The sequence below is a fragment of the Octodon degus genome, unplaced genomic scaffold (genome assembly GCF_000260255.1).
Source record: "Octodon degus isolate 3935 unplaced genomic scaffold, OctDeg1.0 scaffold00104, whole genome shotgun sequence".
Classification (NCBI taxonomy): domain Eukaryota; kingdom Metazoa; phylum Chordata; class Mammalia; order Rodentia; family Octodontidae; genus Octodon; species Octodon degus.
This window is the reverse complement of record NW_004524680.1, coordinates 1,532,766-1,554,143: the sequence shown is the minus strand read 5'-3', so window position 1 is coordinate 1,554,143 and position 21,378 is coordinate 1,532,766. Positions and strand designations below refer to the sequence as shown.

The window sequence follows — 21,378 nt, the reverse complement described above, 5'->3', positions numbered from 1 at the left end:
TTGTGGGGGGGAGCCTGTGACAGGGAGAGTAACCTTGCAGCAATTCCTTGCAAGCCCCAGGCCCTGCTTGCAGTTTATCTGAGGGCCAGACAGAGAATCAGGCTCACAAGGACCTCTGGGCTATCCCATGACTGCGTCCCTAGCCTTTTGCTGCAGGTGGTCAGATGCCTCGGTAGAGCTGTGCATGCAGCTTAATGAGCCACGGGCAGCCAGGCCACATCTGCCTGGCTGCCAGACCCTTGATTAGGCCAGGACAGTGGCTCTTAATACCCCTGAGGCCCCTCTTGAGAGTGCGGGATTCTGACCAAGAATCTGCAGTTCAGATTCCTACAGGGCCAGGCAGGTCTAGGGCTGGGATCCAATTGGCTGCTCTGCCCCCCACTACCCAGCTGTCTGCGCTTCCAGGGGAGGGGGGTGATGTTGGCACCCGACTGTCAAGGCTTGTTGGGCACTGCCTTGTGTGACTCAGACTGACAGGCCTACAGCTTAGATAACTACTGCAGGTGGGGGAGGGGAGGAGGCTGAGCACGTGGCGGTGGGCGGGGGAAGTCCAGCTGGTGGGGAAACCCAACAGCAGCTTCCACGCAGCGAGAGGCGCCCAGCACTTCCCACCCCCACCTCCCCACTAGCAGAGAGTCTCCACACTGCCAAAAGAGAAAGACCAGGAAAGCCAGGCCTAGGGGTGGCTGGGGAGGGAAGGAGGGAAACTGCTTAAGCATCCTCCCGGGTTTCTTTGGGGTTTGGTTGGAAGCAGGGTCTAGGGCCCAGGGTGAACTGATCCTGTTCCTATTTCCTAGGCGCTGGGGTGAAGGGGCCCCAGCTGGGCCCCAGGGGAGGGATCAGTGTCTGTGACATGGCTGTGGCATCTGAGGAGCCCTAAGGGTGGGGAGGGGAGGAAGGAGTGGGACAGAGGCAGGGTGTCCCCTCGCTGGGTCACCTTCCTTCTGCCCCAGGTCCAGGGCCTCCGGTAGCAAGATGGTGCTTCCACAGCCTCAGCAGACCTGCTCGGTTCATCTGTGTTGGAGAGCAGCTCCTGAGGGGGGCTGGGGGCGTCCCTCTCCACTCCCCTCTGGGTCTGCTGGGAAGAGGAAACATCTGAGCAGGGAAGGCAGGAGCAGGAAGTGGGCCAGAGAAGGGGCAGGTGTTCTGAAGTGAGCCTGGAGGGTGTGTGTCGGTTGCAAGAGTGAATACAGAGAGTGTCTGCAAGAGTGAATACAGAGAGTGTCGGAGCCTGCTTCCTCGCTGCTGCCCGGGCAGTGTGTGTTATGGGGTGAAGGGTAGGGACGAGCGAGACCTGGAGTGCTTCCTAGAAGGGCCCAGGCAGGTGGCAGCAGCCTAGGGGATGCAGCAGCCTCACTGGGGGCCTGTCCAGCAGAATCTGGGGCCCTTCTGCACAGGGCTCAGGCTGGCTCCCGAGGGCCAGTGAGGGGCTGCCACCTTCACCTCTCTGCAGAAGGAAGCTCACAGCACACAGTGAAGGTCCTTCTGCAACGTCTCTGGGTGATGTGGAGGGGAAGGAACACACAGCAAGCCGGCACCCTGGCTCAGGAGTCAGGAGTTCTGAGGGGCACTAAACATGCCTGGCTTGGACACCTGGCTTAAGGGGTGATGGCAGAGGAGCTCCGAGGAAGCGCACAGACTCCGGGGCTGGTATGAATGTGCTGGTTTCTAGCAGGATGAACCAACCCAATCTACAGGAGAGACGGAAGGGTACCCCCGGCCGTTCTGGGCCTGACCCTCCACAAGGAGTGAGAAGCAGCAGACTGTTCTGAACTAGGGGGCTGAGCAGGGGTCCTGAGAGGGTGGTCTAGGGGGCACAGCAACCCGCTCAGCTAGGCAAGCATGTGTGTGGAGCCTTGCTTCTCAACCCCACCCCACGCCTGTCCCAGTACCCACAGGGAGCCCACAGCCTCCCTCTCTCACCTCAGCATTCAACCCAGCCAGAGAGGTTTCCAGAGAGCCCTCTCCCCTAGCTTTGTCACCACCACCCCCGTGTCAGGACTGGATAGAGGGGAGGTTGGAGGTCAACTGGCTTGTGTCTCAGTGTCAGGAGTGGCAAAGCTTGTTTCTTCTTGGGGATGGGGTAAGAGCAGCTGTGTCCTCAGCTCCCATCAGACAGTGGATGGGGAAATGCTGTGTAGACCATAAAGGCCCGTGTGAGTCTCCCGGCTCCTCCTCTGCAGTCTTCCACCAGGAGCTCTGTACGTGAGCAGGTAAAGGAGCAGGGAAGACTCAGGAGCCTACAACGACAACTGGGTCAGTTGCATTGTTGCCAGAAAGCTTGAGATCAGAGCTATTGTCTTCCATTTACCTAAGTTTAGGCAAGTTGCTTGATTTCTTGTGCCTCAGTTTCCCCATCTACAGAATGGTGTTAATAATGCCACTAACCTTAGAGAGTTCTGCGGCGTTAAGGACACCAGGTAGGTATTTGTAGCCCTTGTTTCTGGCCACAGAAAGGCTTTCCTGAAGCCGGTGCTAACACGAATGCTTTGGCTTCCACCCAGGTCCCAGGTAGTGCCCTGTGGATCCTCCACCTGGGCCCATGCGGTGCCTCTAGGGCAACCTCTTGTCCCCACATGGGAGATGCCAGCCTGGTGCTCCCCAGACTTTCATATGCACCCAAGTAGTCTGGGCATTGAAATGCACATTCTGACTCTGCCAGCCTGAATGGTGCTCAGGACTGAGTATTTCTAGAAGACTCTCAGGCGAGGCGGCTGCTAGTGCAGGGAGCACACTTTGGGTAGCAAGGGATAAGGTCAAACCCCACGTTCCTAGACCTCAGGGGCTCCTCAGTTAACTGCATGTAGCTCTTCAGTCTCACTCTTTAATGAGGAACCCAGTGAGGGAGACCCTGGGACCCCACCGGGACCCAGCTCCTTACAGCTGATCTACCTCTGAGACTAGGGCAAAACGAGGCAAGCGTCAGCAACAGGTGCGACATTCCAGGTGATGCGGTGGGGACATGAGGAAGGGATTCCTTGGGCAGGCCCTTCATCTCCTACGCTGCATAGGAGCCCCCACCACTGTTCATTTATCCCAACAGCTGGCCAGTGCGACTCCCCCAGCTGCTCTTCTGCTTCCCAATCTAGGTCACCCCTTTCCTGAGGATGCTCTGCTCCTCAAAGCTGGGGAGGGTCCTTCGGTTGGCATTGTAGGTGAACACAGGGCTGGAGGGCTGGGAAGTGCTGTTTCCCCTGCATCCCTTTGAGGGTTGGAAGGCTCTGGTGTCCAGCAAGAAGCCCAGGGCCAAGGCAGGAAGGGCCAGCAACCCAGAGAGCACAGGGGGTCACCTCTCAGACTTGGGGCTTTGTTTTCTCACATTTCTCCAAAGCACACCAGACAACAGCATCCTCCTGCCTCCCTAGACCTCACCATGGGGCTCTCTTGGGGCCTTGTCTGTCCAGTTTTGTACACAGGGCATCCTGTTAAGGGAGGGCCCTGCACCCAGGCCACCTTCTCTGATGATTGGCTGTTTTCTAGTGGACCCCTGGTCTCCTCAGTGGGGCTAACACTGAGTAGGTGGGCTGAGAATGAAGAGTCTATCAGGGTGGGCTGGAGCCTCAGGTAGAAGTGGGGTCTGAGCATATCTGGGAGGGACATCCCATGGCCTGTGCCCCCTCAGGGGGACAGAAGGAGTTGGAGCCAAGGCTGGGCTGGTTTGCTAGCCTCCATGGCCTGAGCATAGCAAGTGTCCATGGTGGGGGCCTGCCCTGTGAGACTCTCCCCAGCTCTGCCTTCAAGGTGGGAAGAGTCCTGGTGCCTCTGTCTGCTGGGGGCATCCAGGAACTTTGAGGCATCTTTCTGTGCTATATCTGAAAACTCCTGGACTGCTGCCAGCAAGGTGTGAGTGTGTATATGAGTGTGTGTGGGTGTGCATGTATGTGTGTGTGACAGCATGCTAGCACATGCCTAAGCACACAGCTTAGGGTGTGTTTGCATTACACACTGTGTGGCGCTGTGTCTGGGAGGCCAGTTGGTGTGAACTCCACACATCACTGACCCAGAAGCCCACCACCGCTTGGGTGGCCACAGACCTGCCTCCTGTCTCATGGATGCAATGAGCTCTTTGTAGGGCCTTCTGATTGAGTCCTAGAGGTCAGGGCTCGAGGGACACTGCGACAGTGGACACTGCTGTCTGTGAGCACTGTGTGGGTGGCTGGTAGCACACATTGAATGCAGTGAGCACCGTGTGACAGTCCCCAGGCTGAGGGTAGTGGGAGCAGATGAGCGAGCTGTTGCATAATCAGCCCTGCTCGCTCCCCCTGGGGGAGGCAGTGGCGTTTGCTCACACTTGGGGCTCCAGTCCGAGGCAGGAGCATTCGCTTACGCTTCCAAGGTGATGTACACTTGGCTTATGTCAATTCTCAAATCTCACCGTGAAGCAGCAAGGCCAACATCTTTAGAGCTACAAAAGCCAAAGCCTAGTGAGTTTAAGCAACTTGTTTGAAGGAGTGGCCAGACAGAGCTTTGAGCCCAGGGTCCTGCAGCTGCAAACCTGAGCCAGAAGCCTGCTGGTCCTGGCCCTGAGAGTGAACTGGAGATCGAAACCCAGTAGCCCTACTGCCTAGTGCTCGGGCTCCGCTCAGGAGGCTGGGTGAGGTCCGGGACCCACACTTCACATCTGTGTCCCATCCTAGTGATTGGCTCTGTGAGCCCCTGCTGGACACTTCACAAACTGGTGTCCTCACTAGAAGAAGGAGGAGGAAAGACGGAGCTGAGACTAATAAACACCCTGCTCCTGAGCAAGCTGATCCTGGTCTTCCAGGTGGACAGGATATCATGGTGGCCTCCCAAGGACAACTAGAGGTGCAAGGAGAGTTGGGAAGAGAAGAGGGTAGGAGGGGAGAGAGGCAACAGGAAGCTCAGCAGGACCCCAGTGCCCGAGGGCAACTTCCGCAGGTTGTAGCTAACTTCTGTGCTGACTGCTCAAGTATCCAGTAGGGCCACCTGCTTCCTGGTGGTTAATCCCACCCTGCCACTGGCTCTTCCACTCCCAGAATTACACAGGCCTATGGGGGGCTGGAGAGGGAGTCTGCAGTAAGAATTAACCTGGACCATTGGTTTGGTAAGCGTAGAAGGCCAAACTCCAGGAGCCAACCAGGGTTGGCCCTAGGAGGGCACTAGGGGCCAGCATCGTGTTTCCAACCCAACTTGTGAGCTGGAGGGTGGCATCTGGCCCTCCAGTAGGGATGGCAGGGTGGAGGCTCTGGCTCCCTTTGTGGCTCAGAAGCACATCTGGAAGGAAGTGGGGGTGAAGATGAGGCCATCCAGGGGACAGCAGGTTGGGCAGAACCTGGCGTGAGTCCCCCCAGGACGAATACTGCTCTCTGTACCTGGGCCGGCTCCAGCCCCCTGTGGTCTCATCCTCTCCTCCGGGTCTGTCTTTCCTGTGCCAGCAGCTGCTGCAGCATGGCCCCCTGAGCTGACGAGTTCTAGTATAGACCGGCTGGCGGGAGACGGAGCATTGCGGTTCACCTCCAAGGCAGAAGCCGGAGGTGGCTGGTGGCCCACACCCGATTGACCGGCTGGCAGACACTGGGACGGTTTCCTCCCTGGGGCCATGGTAAGTGATGAGGGTGGGGCTGGTAGAGCTGGGGCTGGGTGTAACTGGGGATGCAAGCAGCATGGGTGAGAGGGTGACAGCCGTGTGCTGAGACCTCACTCTGCTCCTCCAGGAGAGCCGTGCCTCAACTTCCCCATCTGTGATGTGGGAACACCCAGACAAAGGAGGCCATATTGCTAAGCAAACATTCTACAGATACCCATTTCAGAGCAGTCCCGAGAAGAGCAAAGGCAGGCAGGGGTATGGGAGGGGAGCAGGCAGGCGAGTTCACCCGGCAGTGCCTGCATCCTCCAGCTCCGGGCCTGCCTAGGGGCGCTTTGGCAGCCAAGGCTGGGCACCTCACCCCGGGGGAGGTGGAAGGTTTCCTGGGTTATCTCTGTCTGCCCCTTTTATTTCTCTTCTTCCACTCGCCCAGGGAATCATAGCTGAGAGGAACAGGAGAGGGAACAAGGAGTGTAAAGAGACACCAGGCCCTCTCCTTAACCCCTGGGCCAGAACAGGGCCTCAGATGCCCGCCTCCATCCAGCTCCTCTCTCTCTCTCAGGACTGACAGGCAGCATACACCGAAGGGCACCTCTCTGCCCAGAGCTGCGAGCTCTGAGTTCACCATGCTGGCGCTGGGCAGCAGCCCTGAGCCAAGAACCCGGCAGATCTCCTGTGAGTACCTGTGGACCCCCGAGAGGGCACTCTGGGCTAGGGTGGGAGTTGGCATGGGGTGTAGTGGAGTTTCTAAGGCTGTAGGGAGATTGATTCCTGGGATTCCCAAGGCCTGGTTTTGGGAGATATTACACTCATGCCGATAATAATAATAATAATAATAATAATAATATTGAGGCAGCCAAAACCAAAACAAAAACACTGCTGAGCATTTTAGTGGCAAAACCCAGAGCTGTAGGCCATGACACTGATTCTGTCTCCCTACAGGAGTCCGTGGTATCCTCCCTGCCCCAAGCTTTGGGTTTCCTGATAGTAAGAGAAGAGGTCTGCTGAGAGTGGCTAGGCCTCCCAAGCTATCTGAGTGTGCCCAACATGTGCTTGGCAGGCCAGGCCTGGAGCTTGGCAGGAAGTGGGCTCCACCCCAGCCACCCATGCAGCTCAGGCTGTTGTCCTGGGGAGCTGCCCTCCCAGCTCGCCTTGAGCACTGGCTCGATGAACCCGGAGACAACTGTAGGCTCTTGACATCTCTCCATCCAACTCTTGAGTTCCCTGGGGTGTGGAGTAGGATCTCCCCACTCTGCTCACAGGCACACAGAGGGACAATTGTTGATGACAGCATCCCTGAAGACTGTTAGATGACAGGAGCATTCACCTGAGGCAAAGGGCCAAAGTGAACCAGGGGCTGGCTTGCCTAAAGCTACCTGGCACGAGGTCATAGTGGCTTGAAGGGACGTTATTTTACCTGACTTCTCCCTTGCTTCCCTGTCTGTGATCTGGCTGCCCCGTGGCATGAGCAGCCTGAATTATTTACCACACAGGAGTGGCTGCCCCCAGCAACCCAGATCCCTTTCCGGCTCATTCTAAGATCGCTCAACACCTCGCAATAGAAGATGATGTTTGCTTGTCACTAGAGCCTTCCTTTATGCTACCCCAAATTTCTGGGGAGGGGGAAAAGGACAGGAACTGCTCTTTTCAAAATGCCCCTTCCTTGTCCTGCTGCTAGTTCTTTCTCAGAGGGGAGGATGGTGGCTTCTCCTTAGGTTCTTCCCTTTGAGAGGGGAGCTGGATCATTTGAACCCACCTCCCTAAGGTAACCCCTGAATAATGTCGATGATCAAGTAGCACTGGGGGGGCTTGAGCAGGCTGACCCAGCAGCAGATGGGCTCAGAGAAGTGAGAGGGTAGGAGGGCACAGCAGGCGACCCCAGAGCCCGGAGAGGCCTCAAGTTGGTTTCTGTGACTGAGCCAGTGCTTGTTCCCTACTAAGAACAAACAGGCGAAGGTGTCAGCCTCACAGGACCTGCCACTGGTCCTCCAGGCAGGAGTGGGGGAGAGGGCCCACCCTGCTGTCTAGTCCTGTGCTTCGGGATACAGATGGTGGGACACCTAGCAGACACAGACTCAGAACTGATCTGTCCAGGCACCCAAACTCAGGTGTGCCTGGGCGAGGCCAGCTGGGCTGTGCTCTGGGTGACCATTACCAACGTCCAGCCAGGATCTCTCCTGGGGTTGGTGGGGTTGGCTCAGCAGGGAGGAGTGTTTTGAGCTCATCTTTTCCCCTTTCACAATGAGCAGGCTTCCCGATACTGGAAGTCAGGAGGCAGATGCTCTGTCTCACTGTCCTCTGAGGGTCATCTCCCCCGTTCTTCCAAGATTAGACTCCCTGTGTGCTGCTCAGAGGGGTGTTGGGCAAAAGGTGGGTATCCAAGAGCCAATCTGTTAATCAATCCAGCATGCGGATATGCTGTCCGGCAGCCCCAGCAATGGAGGTCAGGGTAAGAAGATGGCAGCTTTCGTATAAGAATCATGGTGGAAGCTGTCCTGGGCCCCAGGGCTTGCCAGTGTTGGGCTGCATTTTGCACCTTATCTTTGTCATTCCCAGAGTGCTCTTTGGGGTACACCCAAGATGGGCCTGGGCCCCCAAACTTCACACTAAGCTAGTGTCCCTGCATGGATGTGGAATTCAGGTAAATGGCACAGCATCTGGGAAGTCGCATGGAACAGAGTGAACAGTGCCTTTCTGTGTCTCCCTGTTCCAGGAACAGCATGGCCCAGCCTGGCCCGGCTGCAGGGTGCACTGCGGGGCTGCGGGGAAGGCTCCACGGCACAGCCACTGTCTTTTAGAAAGAATCTTGCAGTGGAGTAGGAACATGGGGCAGGTTTCTCTGACGGCCTCCTGCCTTTTATTTTGGCAACATTTATGGTGTCAGGAGACTCAAGCTCCCATGGCAATCAGCCATGGGTGGTCCATGGGTAGGGACATCATTGTCGCTGTGGGCTGGCCTGGCTTGTCCTCTGGGTTCAAGCCCGGGGGCCAGCCATTCTACTAAATTGATTTCTTTGTCTGACATGCAGTAAGGTGAGGGCGTGCTGGCCTGTGTGATGTCCATAACATGGAAGTGTCTGAGGACTGTTAATTATCTTTTTGTGTGGTTAATAAGTGAGTGCTGATTGTGGATGTGGACTGGGAAGTAGGGAACCCAAGCAGGGCGGCACGCCCTGGCCTGGTGCTTCTCTCACCTGTCTGCCTCTCCCCAGGGCTCACCTGCTGGATTGCTCTCTACGTTGTCGAGGCCCTTCCCACCTGCCCTTTCTCCTGCACCTGTGACAGTCGCAGCCTGGAAGTGGACTGCAGTGGCCTAGGCCTCACCACAGTGCCCCCGGATGTGCCTGCAGCCACCCGAACCCTTTTGCTCTTGAACAATAAGCTGAGTGCCCTGCCAAGCTGGGCCTTCGCCAACCTGTCCAGCCTACAGCGTTTGGACCTGTCCAACAACTTCCTGGACCAGCTGCCCGGCTCTATTTTTGAGGACCTGGTCAATCTGACCGAGCTGCAGCTACGCAATAACAGCATCAGGACCCTGGACAGGGACCTGCTGCAGCACTCGCCCCGCCTCCGCCACCTGGACCTGTCTATCAACGGCCTGGCCCAGCTGCCTCTGGGCCTTTTCGATGGGCTCCCTGTTCTTCGCTCCCTCTCAGTTCGCTCCAACAGACTGCAGAGCCTGGACCGGCTGACATTCGAGCCCCTGGCGAGCTTGCAGCTACTGCAGGTCGGGGACAATCCCTGGGAATGTGACTGTAACCTGCGAGAGTTCAAGCACTGGATGGAGTGGTTCTCTTATCGAGGTGAGCTCTGGGGCCTTGGTTAGATAGAAGAGGCTAGGCCCCCCTGGCTGGGGACTTTATTCCAGAGAGTGGGATGAAGTCTGGGGAACGATAGGGTGACTACCCTACTACCAGGTGGGCAGGAGGGACTCCCTGAGATCCGTAGCTGCTGCCCTCCCCCCACCCCCATGGAGTGGAGGCTGCTGCCCTCCTCTCTTATTGCACCCCTTTCTGACTTGTGCCCTCTTGGTTTCTAGCCTGCTTTTCCCTTTCAACCACTTTAACGGTTCACTGCAATTTGATCCTACTTTTGTAGGTTTAGTAAGGGAACTTAGAAACACAGGATGCTTTTTATCTTTTGCGCTCTGCATCCCACCAGGTAGTATTTTTGCCTTGGGCTTCCTGGTACCTTCTGCCAAATAAAACAGCCATCTTTCAAGTGTCTCCCCTTCTAGGGGTGGCAAATGTGACAGAAACCAGCAGGTAAAACCAAACTTTCCTGCGATGACAAAGCTGGCTGCTTCTTCCAAGAAGTTTGTTATCAAAACTGTTAATAAGCAATCAAATGGTTTTAGCTTTACTTTCTTTCCCTTATTCCTTTTTTTTTTAACCTGAAAAAGCCCTGAAATGATCTCTGAAATGGTCAAATGAAATGTGAAGAGGAGAATATCTAAGCAGGGTGGTCAAAAGTACCAGATATGGTTTTTTTGGAGGGGTGGGGAAAGGTACCAGGAATCGAACTGTGGACTTTGCACTTGCCAGGAAGGCACGGTGCAGCTGAGTTAAACCTCTGGTCCCCAGATGTGGGTTTGAATGTTGTCCCGATCACCCACTAGCTGTGTGAAAGTTCATTAACTTCTCTCCACTGTAGTGTGTCATCTTTTAGCAGTCCGTCACCTTAACCACTCAGCCACCTTGTCCCACACTGTGTCATCTTCTAAATGCAGAGAAAAGCAGTACCTATCTCCTGAGGTCATTACGAGGATGAAATGAATACACATAAGGTATCTTGTAAGGTACCAGCATAAAGTAGATCCTCCATAAAACACCCATTTACTCGCTGAATTGCTAGTAGTACCCCTGAAATCAAGAGCACTTGATAAACTAATTTGGCGCCCAGCACAGAATAGATGTTTACTGAATGAATCAACATTAAAGCTCTGTGAAAATAATGGGAACAATTTTCGTTAGTCTTACTATTTCCATTTCCTATCCAGCTACTAACTCAATTATTTCCACGTTATCCTAATGCTTTAATGAAAATATTTGACAAACTCTAAAGTACCATGAAATGTTAGTCACTATAATTTCTCCCATTTTCATGAGTGGGGAAATCATGATTAATACTGTTGTATAGTTTCCAGTGTACAAATATCTTTTCGTGCACATTATCTATTTTAATCTTGCTGGCAGCTAATTGAGGTAGGCATTCTTAGTTTACAGCTAAGAGAAATAAGACTCAGAAGTAATTAAATAAGTAATTTTCACAGGATGGTGCAGCCATGTTTCAACTTTGGGTCTCCTGAGCAGGAAAACGAGGTCACTTCCTTTCCAGCACCAGCTCTTCGCCATGTGTGGGGCCATCGGGAAAGGTGGCCCGCGTGCATGTTCGCTGGGCTTGCTATTGTTGTAGCCCACCCAATTGGGTGTGTGAACACACTCCTGCGTCACCCTTAGACGGCATCCTCGGCCTTCACACCCCCCTCAGGGCCTGAATGCTCAGTGAGAAAGCCGCATGATGAAAATGTGCATTTTCCAGACATTTTCAATAGCAGAGTTGCTTTCAGTTTTACATTCCTTTAAAAAAGAAATCCTGGCATGTTTTCATCACCATCCTAGGAATAAGACTGATGTCTGTTGTATGAGGAGTCAGGGAGGCTGGGCTGGCCAAGGAGGCTGCAGTGGTGGTGTGGCTGGAGCTGTCTGTGGCAGGGCATCTATTGCTTGGGTCTAGACTTCGCTGGAAGCTGACAGAAGGCCAAGATCCTGGTCTGGCTTCCCAGAGGACTTCTCAGCAGTCTTGTTCTCAGTCGCTGCCTCTCTCACCCCGCTGCAGCCCTGCCCACATGTTCCCTGCCGTCCTGCCTGGCCTTACCACTACTGTGAAGTTTGCATGGCAAACCCGCAGGCCACTCACCGGTCACCCAACCTCCTCCTGGCCTTCTGTGTCCCACAGCTCCCTTCCAAGGTGCTGTTGCCTGAGCCTCTCTGGCTAGGGACACTGGTAGGGCCACAGATTGTGCCCGATGGGAACAGGAACAGCTCTTGCCCAGGTTTTCTCTCCCTACTCCAAGCTCATTTTCTTAGGCAGCCAAAAGTCCTGTTTGGAAGATCAGGGCCTGAGGCAGCAGCTCAGGACTCCTGTCTTTTCTGTGAGAAGCAGAAACCTTGGGAGGATAAGATAAACTGTGCAGAAAGCACTGTCCTGGGGTCATGGATGGCTCATGAGCAGGTGGCCTCATGGACAGAGAAGCAAACTGTAGCCTAGACAGGAATGTGACTGTCTGCACTGCAGCTCTTTCCTGAGCATCTCCTCCACGTTGTCACTGTCATCCTCCACAGGTCAGGCAGGGTCAGGCAAATATGCCTCTCTCTGTAATGGAAGTACAGATACTATCCGTTTTCCATAGCTTCTGTACAGGGGAAATAGCACAAGGTATATCACTTGTCTACCATAGTGCTTGGTGGTGCTGATTTACCGTTCCTTGTCTATAGACGGTGATTGTAGGGTTGACTGAATTAGACTATTCCTTCTGGGCCTACTGCTTTGGGAGTCGGAAGACGAGAAAAGATAGCTCAGGTTCTTATGTCTGCTCAACCACTCCTCTTAGGGGGACGCCTGGACCAGCTGGCCTGTACCCTACCCAAAGAGCTGAGGGGGAAGGATATGCGCATGGTTCCCATGGAGATGTTCAACTACTGCTCCCGGCTGGAGGATGAGAACAGCTCATCTGGGCTGGATGCTCCTGGCCCATCCTGCACCAAAGCCAGCCCTGAACCTGCCAAGCCCAAGCCTGGGGCGGAGCCAGAGCCTGAGCCCAGCACAGCCTGCCCTCAGAAGCAGAGGTACAGGCCGGTGAGTGTGCGGCGAGCGATCGGCACAGTGATCATTGCGGGAGTTGTCTGCGGCATCGTGTGCATCATGATGGTGGTGGCCGCTGCCTACGGCTGCATCTATGCCTCCCTCATGGCCAAGTACCACCGGGAGCTCAAGAAGCGGCAGCCCCTGATGGGGGACCCCGAGGGTGAGCACGAAGACCAGAAGCAGATCTCTTCTGTGGCCTGAGAGCCCACCTGCCTGGCCTAGGTAGGCAGGGAAGGGAGAGCACAAACGGGGTTGCTCTGCAGTGGCTGGCCCTTCCCCTCCGTCATGGTCCCTGCCTCAGCTTGACACTGGCCACCGCCTCTCCCAATGCCTTCCAGCCCTCCAGCAGACTGGCCACAGTGCGGTCATCTCCATGAACTTCCAAGTGTCCCTGGAGGTCACCACTGTGCTGCAGGCTCCTACGGATGCTCCTGTTGAGGCCACCAAGTCTCTGGAGCACCTAAGGAACTTCTGACCATGGGGATGGAAAGATATGTATGTAAGAGGAGCCTTGTCTCAACTGGGTGACTCTTTGTACCTCTCGCTCATTCCCACTTCAACTATAGTTAGGGTTGGGGAGCAAGGGGTAAGGGAGCCAGGGATAGATTTCCGTGGCTCTTTTTTCTTTTTCTTTTCTTTTCTTTTTTTTTTAAACTAGAAAGATATTCTTAAATCCCCTGCAGTGGAAAGCCGGGTCCAACTTTCAACAGTGTATTATTGCGCAAACACACCAACCCATAATCTGGACCTAGTACTTAGAAACACAATGCTGTCATTAGGACACCCTCCCTCTGGCAATGCTGTTACATCCTTGTGTCTTCCCAAGACCATACTGACCACAAAACTCCTGGCCTCACTCACTTTCCCACACACTCAGCACTCAGAATACCACCAGCACAGTCACATAGATTGAAATCACACACACACACACACACACACACACACACACACAATCTCACACAGTTCAGTGGAGACAGGTAGGGGTCTCCTTGAGTCTCTGGCCCTGAGACCACGGAACCTCTTGCTTGCTGACTACGGTCTTCTCAAGTCAATTGGGTGGAGGGAGAGGATCCTAAGTCGGTAACATGGGGTTCCTTTGAGATCCTCTAAAGTGGGCCACAGTGGTGCTGCTGGATGAGCCTGCCCATCACCATGGCAACCTGCTCACACCTCCCCTGCTGGGTTTTCCAGGGACTGGCCCAGGGGCCCAGAAGCTGCTGCCTCTGTGAATGGCAGCCTCTTGGGAGCCTGGCTACAGCTTCTGGGTGTTTCCTCTGAGCTGCCAGGGTTTGTCCTCATTGCCAGACCCTAGGGAACACCCTCTATTGTCACCCCTGTAGCCTGCAGCCTTGGCTGTGCCCCTGTGCCCCTCCTTCTCCCTCCATCTCCAGCATCTGCCTGTGACCTCAGGTCCAGGTCAAGTGAGTCCCTGCACTGTGGCCCTCCTTAGGGAAAGCAGGTGGCAGGCAGATGGCAGAGTGGCCCTTGAAGAGGTTCACTGCTCATCCACACATCACTACAGACTCCAAGAGCAGGGAGAGGACCACCACATTCTGTGCAGAGGCCTCAGGGCGAAGGCTTCATTCTTGGGCAAAAATAGTGGTTTGTTTGCTTAATGGGGCTTCTAACTGCAGCTGGACTATGGTCCAAACCAGAGGGTGGGCCAGGGAAAGAGACACCTGCCTCCATAGGAGTCTGATGTCTGGTGAGAACCTGGGTCTCACTCGGCCAGACCCCACTTCTGAAGGAATTGGAGCAGGAGAGGGCAAGTCCTGCTGGCCTCCTCCTTCCAACCCTCCCCTCTTGAAGAGGAGGGTGGTAGATGGGGTGCGTGGAGAGCCTTTGAGAAGGTCATCTCCAGTAGGCGGACAGAGGGCCCCTCAGCAGGCTGCTTATCCAGGTCGCATGCCCCCTTGGCTAGGGGCACAGTCTTCCTTTCTCTTTGGGCTTGTGGGCTGATAGCAGATCTGGGAATTTTCTAAAGGGAATGGGGGGAGGGAAGGGTGTTGTCAGTGGTGGTATCTTTAGCCTGAGACAGAAGATTTTTAAAGGCAAAATTATATTTCTGGTTTGTTGTTTCAGAAGACCAATAAAGACTGTATTTTCCTATGTACTTCCTGGTTTGCTTGGGTGGGAAGGGGATGTGGGTGTTGGGAAAAGCACGGGGTAGGCACTGAGGGACATCACTGTGATGCACAGAGCTCCACATGACAGATGGGTGCCCCTGCCCAGCGCACCAGGCCCCAGGTTGCTGAGAGGAGAGAAAAGGAGGCAGCATCCCGGAAAGGATAAGGCTTGGCAGCTGCGGGCGGAAGCCGGGGGCACGGCTGCGTTGGAGTTTTAAATCTACCCCCAGTCCAGCCTGGCATCTGGAAGCATAGGCCTCAGGCTGGTTTCCCTGGGCAGTGTGGGGACTTGTGAAGGTGAGCTGGAGACCCTGCCGCAGTTCCGCACCCTGGGGTGTTTCTCCACACTGGCCTGATGGAATTAATCCTGCCAGCCAAGGACAGATGAGTCAGTGCGGCTGGAGGCCAGCGTCTGTCCGATGCCGGGAGGTGAGGGCGGGAGGCTCAAGGGCCTCCTCGGCCACCTGGGGCTTGGTGAGCCCTGTTTGCTGGACTCCCTTTTAGCCCTTTCCCATGTGGCCTTGAAGGCTGAGTTTTGGCACAAACAGGCCACAGTTGGGGTTCAAGGGTTTGACTTCCCTGACAGGGCTCACTGTGTGGGGATCAGAATGAGAGATGGGCACAAAAGGGCCCTGGGCCCGGTGGTCCAGCCCATGGGCAGAGCTGAGCTCACTGCATAGTTGTGGGTCTGGAGAGTTCATTGATCTGCAGAGATGAAGATAGATTCTCTCCTGCCAGGAGCTTCCCACTCAAGACAATCCAGAAAGCCAGGGCAGAGCCCAGGAAGAAGAGATCCTCTGGGCCCCTCACCCCTGGAGTTCAACCCAGATCCTAAGCAGACCTGGGTTGTCCTCCTAGGTGGGGTGCAGACCCAAAAACAGATAGGTCTTCCCAAGCCCCACTTCAGAGGCAAGGACCAGGCTCAGGGCTGGCATAGGCCTCTGTGATGCAGACTCCTGTTGCTCAACCGTCCTGATTCCCAGAGGGACCCCTCCTCAGGGGTCCGCAGGCCAGGCAGGGTGAGCTCAGGCAGCTCTGCACAGCTGGAGACGGCTCTCTGCTGGGGTGGGAATGGCTGCAAGTCCAGTGGCTGGAGGAGCACACCCTGCCTGCCCGGCACCACCACTGCTGTGCTGGGTCGCACTTGGAACCAAAGCCTAGAGGACATGAGAGCTGGACACAGAGCCTGACCCAAAGTTACATTTAGAGATATTTTACAGGAACTCTTGCAAAGCCACCTGCTTGGAGATAGCAGGGATCCCTCCTTAGCCATCCACCTGCATTCAGGGTGAGCTGTGGTATTGCCTGAAACGCGCAACACAGCGTGAATGCCCTTCATCTCTGCCCCTTGCTCGGTGCACCACCTCACAGTACAGGCCCCATCGCAAGCCTTGCCCACTCCTGAGCTCCCAGGTCCCACACACAAGCCACCCACTGCTCTGTGACCACCAGGCCCCAGCTGGTCCCAGGATTTGGGGGACGGCGCTGAGCTATCAGCCAGGGAAAGGAAGTGACAAAGGAGATTTAAAAAAACCTGCAGTGTCAGGCCTCCAGCGCCTTACCCCTTTCCCGTTGCATCCATGCACCCCAGAGCAGCGGAGTGACTGTCTGCACTGAGTTAAATGAGAGGCTCTAGGACACGGTTTCTATGGCAACCCCTCATGGCTCTAATTCAGCCCTGAGTTAAAAATGATATCGAATAATTGGAGAGTGCTGGAAAGCACGGGCAGCGGCCTGGCCCAATCCCTGCTCCTTCCTGGGCCTCGGGGTGTCCAGAAGGAGCAGGGTGGACACAGCCCCCCACCCCCCTGCTGCAACCACAGGAGGACCTTTAGCAAGATAAGTGCGGGATCGTGCCTTGGCCTGGAGGGGGTCTGGGAGTCATGTACTGTGGCCAGAAGGAAGGAGGGTACTGGGGTGTCATGCTTCTGCCCAACGCTGTCAGCTGCACCCTGGACTCCTAGGCATGCTTTTCCTCCTGGGGTGGACCACCACTGATATGCTAGCTGATCTCTTCCCATCTCCCAGTCTGGGAGGCCTGACTCAGGAGAGCTCTGGGGCAGCCTATCCTGCTCCTCCAGCCCTCCGACCTGAACTCAGCCTGAGAAGTTACGTGGTTGGCCACAGCCTGGCTGCAGAGGCCTCCCACTGACCAGAGCCCTGGGATGGGAGCCAGATGCAACCTACTGGTCATGGTCCTGATGCCATGATTGCCGAGTGACCAACAGATCACTCTCCTTTCCAGAACATAGCAGGGCCAGGACTTGGAAGCTGAAACCAGGACAAGGAGGGCTTCCTCAGAGGACCGAGAGTTTTTGCATAAGACAGTGATTCCAAGGACTTTTTTAGGGACCAAGAAGCTGCAAAGTCACAGAGACTCGTGAGGGTCACCCTTGGGGGGACTTGTAGCAAAAGGGAGTGAACGTGGGCTTGGAAGAGACAATCTGAGTCCTAGCTCTAGGTGCATTATCACCTGTGGGATCTTGGCCCAGTAACTGTTCTGTATCTCAGTTTTTTCATCTGTGCAATGGAACCCAAAGCTATCGCCGCCTTTGGGTCACCCTGAGGACTAGACTAAAGTGCTCAGGACTTGGTTTCCATGGTACTTGGGGCAGGTCGAATGTACAAATTGAGTTCTTGATTTAGGGCTTTGAGTCACAAGCCTAGCTCTTGAACCCAGGGCTGTGAAGCAGGACAACAGCAGGGAAGGGTAGCAAGAGGGTCTGGGTTGCAGTCTATGACCTGTGTGACCTTGAGCAGATTTCTTAACCTCTCTGGGCTTCCTTTTTTTTTTTTTTTTTTGTCTTTTTGAGACAGGTTTTGCTATGCAGTTCAGGCTAGCCTTGAGCTCACTTTGTAGCCCAGGCTGGTCTCGAACTTGCAATGATCCTGCTGCCTCAGCCTCCCCAGTTCTGGGTTATAGGTGTGGGCTACCACACCTGGCTCTGGGCTTTTTTTTTTTTTTTTATACTATGGTGTAGGAAGATTCCATTTTCCTTCTCCCTGAGTTCACCTGGGACAACTGACAGCTGCAGAGTGGTGCCCAGCTTGCGCACTCGGGGCGCCCTGCTGGGAGCGGGAGCCTTATTCTTACCACTGGCTCCCAGCTTCCTGGCTTGGGGGCACACAGGGTGACTCCTACCTGCAGCAATGGCTGTCTTCTCCTCCACGGTCACGGCTACTGCTGTGCTCACTGTTACTGCAACAGGCTCCCCTGGACCTTCTAGGGAAATGAAAAGCACCAAGTCACTTTCCCAGTTTCCAGGGAGGAGCTGTGTTTGGGACAGGCTGAGCCCTGGCCCCTTTGTGGAATAGAAGATAACTGTCGCCAGCAGGGTAGACACTCCTGGAGTGACTGTGTCTGGTTGTGCATCTGGGATGGGTGGGTCCCACCTGGGTGGGTCCTACTCTTAGGAGGCCCTCACTCTGCCCACCTGTCTATGAGGTTTGACTTGCCAGATGGGCACAAGGCCTCTGGTTGCCTGCACAAAGTGATACTGTCTGTGTCAGTGTGACTGTGATTTTTTGTTCCACATGTCTGCCTGCCCCTCTCTGCTTGAGGGGCCAGCACATGTCAGACCCAGAAGGTTCACATGGTGTCAGGTACTTCCTGCAGGGCAGGGACAGGCCACACTACAGGCCTGGGTGCTGAGTGATCCTGATTGCCCTACATGGGTCGCTACAAATCAGAGGTGATGCTGAGCCTCTCAGGCAATGTGTGAGACAGCTATGTGCTCTGTGGGGTGGGGAGGGTAGACTCAGCCCCCCAGGCCCAGGCAAAGGAGGGACAGGAGCCCCACTTACCCTGGAACCAGCACTTCCCTCTCTCCCTACACTAAAATGAAATCAGCAGTGTCCCTGTGCATGAGTGGAGCAAGGGAGTGAGGGTGCCACAGGGCGGGAGTGAGCCTGTCCCCCTCCCCCAGTCCTCTGCAGGTTGCCAGCTTTCCTCCCCTCCTGCAGCTCAGGCTCGCTTGTCACCCACCCACCCTCCTACCTCAGCAACACACAGAGCTGCCTCAGCAGCAGCAGGCACAGCCAGGGTGATAGCGCAGGCAGGAGGGCCTGCACCACAGCCGGGGGCAGGGCCTAAGGCTGCACCTGGGGAACCTTCCCAGGGTGCCTCTGTGTAGACCCTGGAGGAAGAGGTGCCTCCGAGTTGGTGCAGGCAGTGTGGGGAGGGGACTTGACCTTGTGTTGAGAAAGGCTCCTCCTGCTCTAGCAGGGGAGTAAAAACACCCCTCCTCTTCCCTTTGTTGCCTTACACTCAGTACAGTAGAAGAGCCAGTGCTTTGGCGAGTAAGACCCGTGTTCCACCCTGCTCTGCGGGTCCCTTGCTGTGTGAGCCCAGGACAATCTCTCTAAGCTTCAGGTTCTCCTCATGTTGGCTGAGGGATGATAACATTTGTTTCTTGGGCTTGCAAGGTTTGAATGACTAATGTGCAGGAAAGCGGTTTGAAAGCACACTTGTAATGCTGAGCGGGCGGTGGGAGCGGGCCCAGGGCAGAGAGGTGAGCAGGGCCCAGGGGAGGACACCATCAGGGGGCATAGAGGCGGGCTTCTCGCTTGCTGTCCATCTCTACTGTTTGCTGCTAACAAGAGGAGCCTCTCTGAGGGCCTCGGCCTTTGGATCCTCCCAGGGCCATTCCCCATCCTGAGTCTGGAGAGTGGTTCTGGTAGAAGTGGGGATTGGAAGACCATGGGCAGAGGGCATTGAGAACGGAGAGTGGCTCCTCCTTCTCAGCTGCCTCCCAGTCCATCATCTTCCTCAGACAACTCCACCCACCTCCCTCTCCCTTGTACCCATTCTGCCGGCAGGTAGGTGCTTCTCAGGCTCCTAGGTATTGGGTTCAGGACCTCCCCCAGCCCCAGGGACAACCTGGTGCTGAGCTCACCTGCCACAACGTCCTCCCTGGCTACAGTGTCTTTCCGTGTAAATCAAGGTCAGGCTATAGACTCCCTGGGCCCAGAGTAGGAGCTGGGGTTGGCTGGGAGCTGGTGCCTCTCTGCCCAGAGGCCCCGCGGTCCTTGCAGGTACCATCTGCTGGCATGGTCCCGGAAGTCTGTCCTGACTGCCTTCTGTACAGCTGGGAGCCTGCGGGTGGCTGGGCGGTCCCAAGAGAGTGAAGACCAGGTGGCCTTCTTTCTGGGGAGAGCCCCGGTGGTCCTGGGGTCTGGGTAAGTGTAGCTGCCCTCCAGTGAGACAGTCTGGTACTTTCATCAGGGAAGTTAAAGGAACTTTCAAAGAGAGTTTTAGAAATAGAAGAAGCTTAGAGATCTGTGCTTCTGATACCATTTGTAGACTTCGGGCTACAAGCTAGCTTTCTTGATGTTGGTGTTACGTCTTTCTTTTATTTCATGCAGAAGTTTAAATGCCAACTTCGCTACCTGGGGAATAAAATGGCCAGACCTATATTTCACCTAGGGGGTATGGTGTGGGGAGGCACAACCTTCTCCAGACGCCGGGGTGGGCGGGGGAAGCAGAAAGAGAACCTGGAGCAGCCCGGGGTGGGGTGGGGGAAGCACCCCATGGCCACGGGTCTCCCGCCCATTTCCCACTGCTGCGCAGCGTGCTGCAGGAGGAGCGCTTTCCCCTGGAGCACCGAAGTGCGGGTTACCTGGACCGTCTGCCCAGCGCAGGTTGAAGACGAAGCTGCCCGGGGGCTGCTCGGAAGCCTGGCGGTACCACAGCGGGAAATGGTCCATTGTGAAAATGCTGGCCTCGTCTCCAGCCGTCAGGAACTTCCTGCGAGGAGGAAGATTTTGGTAGCTTCTCCAAATCCGGAAACATGACCTCCTCTTTTCCCACAGAAGCTCGCCTGGAAAGCGAGGCCCCTGCTTTGGCACAGGTGCAGGGAAGTAGAGAACAAGTGAGCCCCAAATGGTTATTTCCAAAGTCTTTGCCTCTTGTTTTTGAATGTACTGTGACTTAACCTTTTTTTTTTGAGCAGTTTTCCCTGTCGATGATGGTTTTGTTTTCCTTAAATGTCAATCTACAGAAGAGATTGTTGGTCCAGAGCAGACCTGGCAGGAAGGAGAAGCTGGGGGAGGGGTGGGTGGGTGTTAAAAAAGCTGTAGACAGTAGAAAGGGTGGGATTTTGAGTGATGGTCTCACATATTCCAGAAGCAGAGCTGCCTTGTTACACTGTTCCTGGGCTGCCATTCACACTGCAGTCCAGGTGAAGGGAACCCTCTGGGACCAGGCAGTGTTCCCATGGCCATTACAGTAACTGCAACCACAGGAGGTGAAGGTACCGTCCCACCGGACGGAGCTGTGTGTCTGTATGGAGACCTGTCTCTTCCATCTTTAGAAGCCCTCTAGAGGCTTCCGGGAGTCAGCGAGACAGCCTTGTCTGTCTTTCACTGCTCGCTGTCAGAATGCAGCTGTGGGGAAGGAGAAGAAGGAGGGTGATAGAGGAGCAACTTGCTTTGTTTTCTCAGAAAGCCTTGGGTTTGCTTAGCAAGTGTGGATTTATTGCAGGGTCCTCAAGAGACTCAAAGATGGTGCTTTTGGCTTTGTGTGCTTTTATTTAGCAACAGGGGCAGCAAGGGGGTGGCAGCAAGGATGGTGGTGTAGTCCGCCCACCGGGTCCCTCTGCTGTCCTCAAGTGTCTGGGGACAGCCCCCTACCTGGGGCTCCTCTAACCCTCCAACAGGAAGGCACCCTGAATAGAGCTGAAGCTGGAAGTTCACAGGCAGGATTCGGCCACATCTGTCTTTTGTTTAAAGCAGAGTTTCTTAACCTTGGCCCTAAGGGTAATGGGAGCCTGGAAATTATTGTAGGGTTTCCCATGCATTGTAGGACACTTGGTGGCACCCGTGGCTCCTACCCACTGATGC

The 21,378-nt window shown here is 55.3% G+C and overlaps 2 protein-coding genes across 2 annotated transcripts in view; one reads left to right on the top strand and one right to left on the bottom strand.

Annotated features, from left to right (window-relative positions):
* Cacna2d4 (calcium voltage-gated channel auxiliary subunit alpha2delta 4) overlaps nt 1-21,378 on the bottom strand; it is a 112,145-nt gene that overhangs the window by 25,993 nt on the left and 64,774 nt on the right. Inside the window, exons 24-25 of the mRNA XM_012516392.2 lie at nt 20,157-20,284; nt 17,681-17,761 (exon numbers count right to left, since the gene is read on the bottom strand). Of these exons, the coding sequence (XP_012371846.2) occupies nt 17,681-17,761; nt 20,157-20,284 (209 nt within the window). The remainder of the gene's footprint in view (nt 1-17,680; nt 17,762-20,156; nt 20,285-21,378) is intronic.
* Lrtm2 (leucine rich repeats and transmembrane domains 2) lies at nt 5,458-12,798 on the top strand. The gene is made up of 5 exons (XM_023723921.1): nt 5,458-5,563; nt 6,108-6,220; nt 8,758-9,348; nt 12,159-12,634; nt 12,751-12,798. The coding sequence occupies exons 2-4, from the start codon at nt 6,172-6,174 to the stop codon at nt 12,611-12,613; spliced, it is 1,095 nt and encodes a 364-aa protein (XP_023579689.1). The 5' UTR covers nt 5,458-5,563; nt 6,108-6,171; the 3' UTR covers nt 12,614-12,634; nt 12,751-12,798.